Here is a 9,567-nt window from a genome sequence, read left to right as displayed (position 1 = left end):
CGGTGGAAGGAGTTGTGGTCCCCAGATGTGTGAATAGTTGCCGAGTAGAAATAGCACACAAAGGACAAACAGCAGAGCAGCTCAGCTGAGAGCCATCGCTTTGGGCTTGCGTCACTGACCTTTTCCTCTCACCCTTCTCAGTCCTCACCTGACCCTCCCACCGCTTCCCCTGCACTTTGAGAGCTCTCTGCTTTGCAATGGTGAGGAGGGCTGCCACGGGAGCCTAAAGGGGGGTGTGGGGGGGCGTGTGTGTGTGTGTAAAAAAAAGCCCTGCTGCAAAAAGAAGGAAATGCATTGATCCTCTCTCCATTTCCCCAGAGCTTAGGTCTCCATCCTGCAGAACAAGAGAGTCACAGGCTGAGCAAGCACACCACTGTCCCTGCCTGGTCTAGCTGTTGCAATGAAGGTGTAACTGTTCTGCCTCCACAGCTGTCAGGGTTGGGGTTGAGAGAGGAGGAGTAAGCCTGTCCTAGGGTCAGGGGAGTGCTTCAGACTCTGACATAAGAACAAGTGGAATTTAAAAAAAAAAAACAAACATTTCAAAGCCTTGCAGGACCAAATTCGAAATGTGGTAAAATTGTAAAAGCCTGCATAAGTCTTCTAAAGAGTCAAACAATGCCACCAGCATACCACATGGAGAGAAGGGGGAGTCAGGCAAAGGAAGGGCTTAGGAGGTGTTTTGGACTGCAGTAGTGGTAATTCTGTGGGCTCTTGGCCCAAAAGATCTGCTGAATGGCTGCCTGTGGCTGCAGGAACAGGGCTTGCTTGCCTGGAAAGTCCTTTCTAGTGGTCTGCTCCATTCAACTACGTCAGGGGAAGAATTGAGGACACATGGGGAAAAAAAGTGTGTGTAGGGGGAAATGAGAGAATGCTATGAGCCCAGAAAAGCCTGTGTGGGGCAAGCAGGAGAATGCAGCGGTCCTCTGGCATCCCATGGAAGATGTTTGCCCAAGTCTTGCACTAGGACACTGTTATGTTCAACACCCGGAGAGTGGTCAGGACTTTAGAGCAGGGTACCAGAATAGTGAAAATGATGCCTACAGGATGGGTGGTTACAGAGGAGACCCATTGTCCTCCTTCCTTACCCTGGCTACTTGGAAGCATTGCAATAGTCCTCAGTAAAAACCAGTGAGGCTTGGACACATCTCCCACCTCAGAGGTACACTGCAGTTTGTGTTGCCTGGGCTCCCGGGCAGCTGAGGCACCTCAGCAGCTCTGAGGCTGATGCAGGTCAGCCTTGCTTCTCGAAGGCATGGGTGCAAGTGGGCGAAAGTGAATCAAGAAACAACCCAACCCTCCATCTCCCACTCACCTGAGACTGGATTCCCAGCCTTCCCAGGTGGATGGGGAGCCCCCGACTCCTCAGCTTCTCCAACCCTGCTACCTCCCATTTTAGTCATTGCAGACAGAGACTGGGAAAGGTGTGAGATTTTGCAATAATTCCCTGGTAATTTGTGAGTTAAATGACACAAACTCAAGAGAAGGGACTGGTCTGTGGGTTGAGAAACTGCTATAAACCCTTGATTTAAACCTGCCGTCCTGCCACTCACCGTGGTATAACTGCGGGGAGAGAGATCACAGAGGGCTTGTGGGAGAAGCGAGGAGGCATGTCGTGAGGTGAGGGAGCTGTGCTTGTACCGAAGAGGCCTGGAGCTTCAGCCCCCCTCTACCCACCTCCTGATAGCATCTTCAGAGCGAACAAGGCTTGCAAAGGGCAACAGTTTCCGTTGGCAGGAAGGTGAGAGATGTCCATATGGGGCTGGTATGCGTGTATGTCTACATGTGTGGGTGCCGTAACGGAGTGTGGCACCGAGCTGGCCTCTGAAGCCCAGCATGCTCGTTTTCCTGCTGTGGTCAGAAGAGGGCCATGCCATGCAAGGTGGTGGAACAACAGCCCTCGGCAATGCAGCTGTGCCCCATCACCCACCCACGCAGCCATGGTCAGGGGCTGCATCCAGCCCCATGGGCCCAACAGCAGCTCCCAGGCAGCAATGGAAAAGGGAAGGTGAGAAATAGAGGATCTGGGGCAGGTTCAACCCACTGATGGTATCCAGCTGTGATGCACAGGATGGAGGGAGGCAGGGGCTCTTGGGGCATCTGCATCTTGACAAAGGGCCAGGGGAGATGCAGAGCCAGGTCCTGCCATGCTGCACCCCTGCCCTCCCTGGTGCTTTGGGTGCAGGCACGTGCACCTATGTCCATCTGAGCACCTGAAGCAGGGTCAAAGGTCTCTTTTTATAACCCTTTTATTGCCCTGCTTCTCTCTTCCCCTTTCCCGCAGCTATCACAGGGCAAGGAGCTACTGCAGGGCCTTCAGCTTCTCCTGAGCTGGCCCTGACACTTACTTTCTTCCCCAGAGACAGCACCATATCCTGCCCTTTACCTCCTCTCCTGCTCCCCGCCCCCCTCCACTTTCATACCTGCAAGACCACAAACCCGCAGGAAGCCAGTTTAAAGGGCCAACACCTTGGTACATAACTTGAACAAGCTTGAGCCCTTTGCAGCAGAGCTTGGACCTGTCTTTCAGGTGAAAAGAGAGGCATGGCCGCAGGGGTAGTGCTGTAGCTGCCCACTCCAGGGCATGCTTCTTGCTTTGCCCAGGAGAGAGGTGCTGGCTGTCACCAATGGGCAGCCCCATTGCACAGGAAAGAACCCAGCCCTGGGGTGAATGAGGTGACTGGAGGTCTCGTGGCCATCAGGGCACGGCTGCACCCACTGGCAGGGCAGCAGGGCTAGTCTAACACAGTCTAGCCCTCATTCCTTCAACAGCATTGCAAGCTGAGCTGAGTGTCACCTATGGCAACTCCCCACAAGGCATCCACGGTATGATGGGTGGCACTGGCTACAGACACCATTTGTCATAAGTGCATCTGAGACCCAAGGAATTTGGCCAAAGAAACGCTTCAGATGGCACTTTCCTCTCCGCGTTGGCAGGCTGAAGGATTGACTCATAGAAAAGTTTTCTAGAAGGTCTAGCCGCACATTTCTGCTCCTCCCTCACTCCTCACCTTTTGTAAGTGTGACAAAGGCACCTCCAATCTACCAGCATCTCACCTCAAGGGGCCAGGAACACGCACAAGCGCAACCTCTGCGCTTCCGGAGGACACGTTTCTATCTGCCTCCTCAGAAGTAAATAAAAACATGAAGAACGCTGGGCTCACAATCTGACAGAGTATTGCATTTACTAGGATATATATAGCCCTAGCTCTGGGCCTGACACGGGACCAAAGAGGCCTCTAAAGACGTGTATGATTATGTTTTCCACTCCTTGCCAAATGAAGCGTCTGGTACATGTCAAACCACAGAAGCAGCTATGTGAAATTGAATTAAACTCAAAACAGAAGGTCCTATATGGGCATCTCCTCTTGTTTTCTTGTCCATTCCTCCACTTCAGCAGGCGTCCCTTCAGTCCAAACACCAAAGATGCTAAAAAAGTCCCAATTAGCATTTCAGCCTGCACTGGGACCTTGATAGGCACCTCCTTGTCCTTAGGCCTCTACACCTCTTGGATCTTCCACTCAAATCTCTAAGGCTCCACTCCCTCCTCACATCTTTCATGGACAATCACCACTTGTCTTTTCAGCACTGACCTGAACCTCAAGCCTTTTTCTTCACACACAGGTCTTCCAAAAATGTGTGTCCAGCTTAACTCTGGAACTGCAACCCACCCCACTGTTAGCAAGCACAAGTGTCTAGTCAGCGCTTTAATGTCCCTCTTACATCTGTACTTCCTGGCTTTTAAGCTTTGGCAGAGAAAAGAGAAACACCACAGGGAAAACAGAAAACACACATGCTTACCAAGTACCTCACAGAAGGATGTGCTAAAAAATTCACAAGATAAAGGATCTGATCCCCCTTTTGAGAAGTCCAGCATTAGCCCATCCTTCCTCAACAGAACTGATTGAGCACTTGAAGCCTAATCCTACAACCCATTGTGTTGTCCTGTGGGGTTTTTTTTTTTTTTTTGTAATTTACAAAGAATCTTTCCTTGAATTTGCTTAAAGCTTTCCCAGCAGAGAGGAGAGGCTTGTCGTAATTAGAAGTGTCAAAGTAGTAAATAGTTTTAAAGTTATGGTTCTCCACAAAGGAAACAGACTGAAGATTGCCAAGGATTGCCCAGAGAAGTTTCAGAGAAGTTTCAGACAGGTTTTTCTCTTTTAGGTCAGTGTCTTTTCTGTTGCACTATTTAGCAATAACCAGAGCTAGAAGGAAGAGGTTGGGAGAGAAAAGCACATCTAAGTGCAAAACAACCAGGGAAAAAAGTTTAATACCACTGGAGAAAAAAATATATACACAAAAGTTCTTAGAGTTTGTTTGGTTTTGTAACATAAAGCACCATTAATTCCACAGTACATTACAACTCAGCCTATTACACCTTCCAGAAAGCACCCAATACTCCTGAAATCTGACTTAGCACCAAGGGATTGCCATCTTATTTAGCACCAAGAAGCCTGTTGAACATACCCTTCAGTCCCCCTGCCCTCCTCTCACATGCATCAGGCTTCTCATGGGTATCACGAGACCTGTCACTGGCATTCAAACATCAAATAGAAAAGCAGGAAGATGGAAGCTTGTTTCTGGAGATATTCAGTGTTAGAGAGGCTTGCTTCTCTTCAGGGAGACACAGGAGCACTATACACTGTAAACAGACAATATCTGCGTTTGCAGCCTGTTGAGGAATAGAGAAAGTGGTTTGCTCCTGAGCATCACCTCCAGCATGCTGCTTTCTCTCTGCTGCTTGGAATCCTGTCTCTGAGCAATTCCACATGCTTGACCTGCTAAGAGAGGGGAAGAAACTCACAGCCTCATTTAGTTCCCGTGATCCCATCATCACATGTTTCCCTGGGAAAAACCCAGCTTTGCCTTTTTTTGCAGTGGGGATGATCCAGGGCAGAAAGTGCCTGAAACTCATTCCAGTCTGTATAGCTTCCTTAGCAAAGCAGGGAGGGTAAGTAAACAGGGCAAGAGAAAAAATGTCCTGCAATTCTCTCAAGTTCGTTTTTAATATTTAGCCTGGGTCCTTGTGCCTTTGCCATCACAGGCTGGGTGTTCTGGACCTAGTCCTGTATAATGATATATAGGAGAGCTCTGGTAGTCCCAGGTGCTAGAGGCAGAGACCACAGCTAACGATGAGACTGCAGAAGCTACATAAGTCAGAAGACTTCATTATCAGTGATGGGCAGAGGAGAAAGACAGTTTCTCCTTCTTGTACTGTCCTGAGACTCAAAAAAGAGACAATTCTTGGTACTGCTGTTTACGGGAGCATCACAGCATGTGGAAGTAGGTTTCCCAAAGTGCTGAGACAGCCTCACCTGCTCCTCCCCCCAGGACTGTAGCAATCCCAGAGGGATGTGAGTGAGAGCAGTGTGAAACCAGTACAAATGGCACTAGAAAACCCTACTGCTGGCATTCCTTTCCCACTGCGACATCTCCAACCTGACAAGAAGAGAGAGGGTTTGTTTTATCTGCATGCTTTTCTCAGTTGCTCTGGTGTTATTGCCAGAAAAGGACACAGAGAATGTGGAAGGGAAATTTTTAACGCTGGGGTGAGGTGCTGTGGTCTCACTTTTATCTCTTTTCCATCACAGAGGCAAAAAGGTTCCAACCTGCCCAGGTTTGGAACTGATTTAACTGCGATTGCCCTTACAGCCTCCAGCTCAAGTCCTGAAACAGTGGTTCCTCAATACCAATGTGGGAGAACCACCTTCAGGAGGAAAATGTAATGACATGCAGGAGCCAGGGCCTGACTCTTCCCTCACATCAGCAAGTGTTAGGGATGACTGCTCATACCAATGGAAGGGCATGGGTGCACCTCTGACAAAGAAGAGAGCAGATTCGGGTTCACTGTCTGGACTAGCTTCCCACAGCTGGGGAACCAAGACTGAGTAGCACCCCAGGGGAGGTTTGGGAGGGAGGTTTGGTAGGGTTGTCTCCCTCTCTCATTAGGTACTTACGATCCCTAGTGGGAACAGAGTGGTGGGCCCTACTGATTCAACAGCAGATGCCTCTGAAGGGTCTGAGTGTCTGGCCCTTCATCTCTTTGAAGAGCTAGAACTGGCACAGAGGAGGACAACCCCACCAGGCTGCGAGTTTACACCCAACCTGGACTCTGTGACCCAGAAGGGTGTCTAAGGAAAGCCAATGACACACTTCAGAAGGCCAACAGTCACCTTTTTGGAAAGACAGTATTGTCTCTCACCACTCCTACACCTTCCCTGTGCTACAGGAGGCCATCAGGCCCCAATCTGCTCTCCAGACTACAGGTCTGAGAGGTGACATGTTGCACGCTGCAAAACTGGCATGTATAGTTGGGACAGAGAGTAGCCAGGATGCAACTGGGAAGTGGGGACTTTCTATCCCAGGAGTCTTTCCACGGGAGTCTTTTGTGTATGAAGCCCCAAGGAAGCACACATCTCCAGAAGCAGCACTTTATCTTTCCTCCTGCTCTAGGACCCTAAAGACACAACTCACTGGCAAATTTAGAAGAAGCCAATAACCTAAGTTATTGAGGTGAGGTGGTGAGAGATGGTAATGTCACTCTGTAAATGGGCAGACACAGGCCTGGCTACAAGAGAGCGTGAGGTGGAAGCCAGTGCGGCAAGTTTCACACTCAGTGCCTGAGACTTGACAGGTCCATTTCCAAGTGATTTGCAGTTGTTGCGGGCAGTAAAGAGAGAGAGAGAGGAAGAAGGAAAAGGCCAAAGAGGCCCCAAGGAGGAGAGGCAGTTAGTCAAGGTTCGGCTTGACCAGGTACCCGTTGAAGGTGATGTACACATCAACATCATCACTGTAAATGGCATTCTCCCGCTCCCGCTTGTAGAGCCTCACCCAGATCTCATCATTTTCCTGAAGCTCCAGCATGAGGCTCTGGCTCTGCATGATGCTGCGGTCGCTGGGTTGGGCATACAAGATGACTGCCTCTTCTTCATTGTGCATGATGTGCATGTAGGTCTCTTTGAAGTTCCAGGTGTGGACGTTGAGGCTGAAATAGTAAAGTCCACCTATGTAGCAGTAGAATTTGCCATTGAACATGTCAAAGTGGCTGTAGAGGTTGACGAAGACGGTGTCGAAGATCAAGACCTGGAAGCCCTCGCTGCTGTGCAACGCTTTCTTGCGACCGACGGAGAATGCAGCATACTGATGCTTGCAGGGGTCTCCCGCTGTGCCCATCTGTCCTTTACTGCCTTTCTGGCCCGGGGCACCTCGCTCACCTTGTGGTCCTTCTTTGCCCCACCTCCCTGGCATCCCAGGCTCTCCTCGGTCTCCTTTCTCTCCTGCAAGAGGAAGCAGAGGACACAACTCTTGTGTGATACCAGAGGGAGAGGTGGAAATGGCAGTGAGAAAGCCTGATGAGGAGGCAGATGATTACCCAAAGAAGGGGCAATGCCAGAAGAAGGAACGCTCACGTTCATGAGAAGGAAAGTCAAAGAACCATTGGGCTTCGTGGGAAAGGAGCTAGCAGAGCTCTGGGTGTGACTGGGGTTTCTCACCACATGATATGGCATTGCTGGAGGCACTAGGACCTGTCCCCAACAGACTTCAGCCTGAGGGGGAGCCCAGCATTGCAAAGTACCACTGGGGATCTTTACCTCTTCTTCCTCCTCAACACTCCTTTACCTCCACCACAGCCTCTGCCCTCCTGCACACCTCTCATATGACCCAGTTGTCCATGTAGTGTGCACATTGTTCTTGCTGTAGGCTGGAGAAGGGGAAGAAGTGATAATGTCTCTAGGAGAACATGACTATAGAGGAACAATGAGGTGGGTCAGAGGGAAAAGACCCAAGCTGGGCTAGGCAAATGGTGCAGTGCAAGTTAGACGGCTGGTACTTTGACAATACCGTCATCCATTGGGCAGCCTGTATAATTAATACTGCACTTCTACTCTGGGGTTTGTGCACCACCAGTCACAAACTTGGGCAGGCATCAATACACAGAGAGAGCAGCACCAGAACATACTTTGTGTATAGAGAGAAGAGATGGGGGTCAGAGCAGCCTACAGCATCCCAAATTTGTGCCTTGTTCTTTTGCTCTGTTCCATCCCTCGCATGGTATTGCAGGTCCCCCTGCAACACCTCACTCTAGTCCAGGCCTGTATCTGCCCCAGACACACTTCTGAGCTCTGATGGATTGCAGCTATTTCCAGGCTGGGCAGGGAAGGGGGAGCAACTGCCAAGCTAGCCCAGAGGAACCACTGAGCAACAATAAGCAAGTGCAGCGGGATCCAGCTGGGAACAGGCTTTTGTCCACAGCAAAGGCTAAAAGGGGAGCCCTAAAGGGAGGAGCTGAGCTAAAATAGGGAGCCTTTTCCCATTAGCCAAGCCATCCACAGCAGGGCGGAACGAGCTAGGGGTCACTGCCAGTTAGCCTGGAGGTACTTGCAAAAAGCTGCTTTGCAAGTTGCCCTTGCCCTCCTCCTGCTCCAAAATCCATGTGACCCAGCCTTCCTGGGTGCTAATGCCTACCCTCCAAACCTGCTTATTTTGCAGCTGGATAGAGACTGCTCCTTCCCTCAGGCACCACAGGACTCTGAAAGGCTGAGGCAAGGAATGTGTCCTCCCTGCTTGGCAAGAGGCTGCCATGGCCGCTCCTGTGCTAGCAGAGAGAAAGAGCTGGTAGCAGGCAGCATCCTGAGATACAGAGGTCACATCATGGATATGCACCAACTTCCCTCCTTCCAGGCTACTCTTGATCACAGCGCAAAACATCTAAACCCTGGGCACAGTGTGTGTGGGCACATTACCCTTCAGGATGGCATCTGGCAGTCTGTTAGCATAACCAGCATGCCAGCAACCCAGCTGTCACCTCCACCGCAGTGCCACCGGTCCCTGAGCAGGCCTTGGCATCCCAGACCAAGGTGGGCACTTACCCTTCAGTATGGTGATGTTGATATAGGGACGGACCTCCGGCATTGGGTAGGGCAAGTGGTGGTGGCTGGGAGGGACCACTGGGGCATCTGTGGAAGGGTCCAGTGGGTCACAACAGCGCTTGCAAGCACGAGGGGCTGGTTCTGTGAGGTTGGGTTCATCAGTGGGTGCCCCAAGCACAACAAGAGGGAGAAGAAGGAAGGCCAGGGGTGTGCGCAGGTAAATTATGTCCATGGTGACCTGGGAAGATATGAGGAAGTGCCAGAGTGAGGTACAAGAAGGGGGGGACATGGGGGATGGAGCAGAGATCACCACAAAACATCTTTCTGTGGCTGGAGCCAAGGGTGGGATGAAATGGCACTGTCCTGTGGAGGGAGTTTACATGCCTGAAGTCCCTGGAGGTTCAAGGCTGCAATCTGAGTAGCAACCACATGGCCCAAGAGATGCTGCATGCCCTTCTGCCAAGACCAACAGAGACTAGATGCAAACTCCAAAAGAAGGCTTGACCCTCACTAAGCAAACCACTGGAGCCACTAGAAGGTTCAGTCCCCAGGCTGGGAGAGAGGAAGGAGACATGCCAAACCACACAGTCCCTTTAGCAAACGCGTGCTCTGGTAGGCTGCTGAATCCATGGGGAAGGCTTTAAAAAACTTCTCCAGTCCTCCACTCACTAGGTATCAACTCTTTACACAAGTCTAACCC

At 50.8% G+C, this 9,567-nt stretch overlaps 1 protein-coding gene across 1 annotated transcript; it reads right to left on the bottom strand.

The window, feature by feature from the left end:
• Positions 1-6,726: 6,726 nt before the first annotated feature.
• On the bottom strand, positions 6,727-9,099 carry LOC104471131 (complement C1q tumor necrosis factor-related protein 6-like). The gene is made up of 2 exons (XM_010086364.1): positions 8,868-9,099; positions 6,727-7,274 (listed from the first exon to the last, which is right to left on the bottom strand). Exons 1-2 carry the CDS (start codon positions 9,097-9,099, stop codon positions 6,727-6,729), a joined length of 780 nt encoding a protein of 259 aa, XP_010084666.1.
• Between the last annotated feature and the right edge of the window lie 468 nt (positions 9,100-9,567).

This window comes from Pterocles gutturalis, unplaced genomic scaffold (assembly GCF_000699245.1).
Source record: "Pterocles gutturalis isolate BGI_N339 unplaced genomic scaffold, ASM69924v1 scaffold2466, whole genome shotgun sequence".
Taxonomy (NCBI): domain Eukaryota; kingdom Metazoa; phylum Chordata; class Aves; order Pterocliformes; family Pteroclidae; genus Pterocles; species Pterocles gutturalis.
This window is presented reverse-complemented; position numbering and strand designations above follow the sequence as displayed.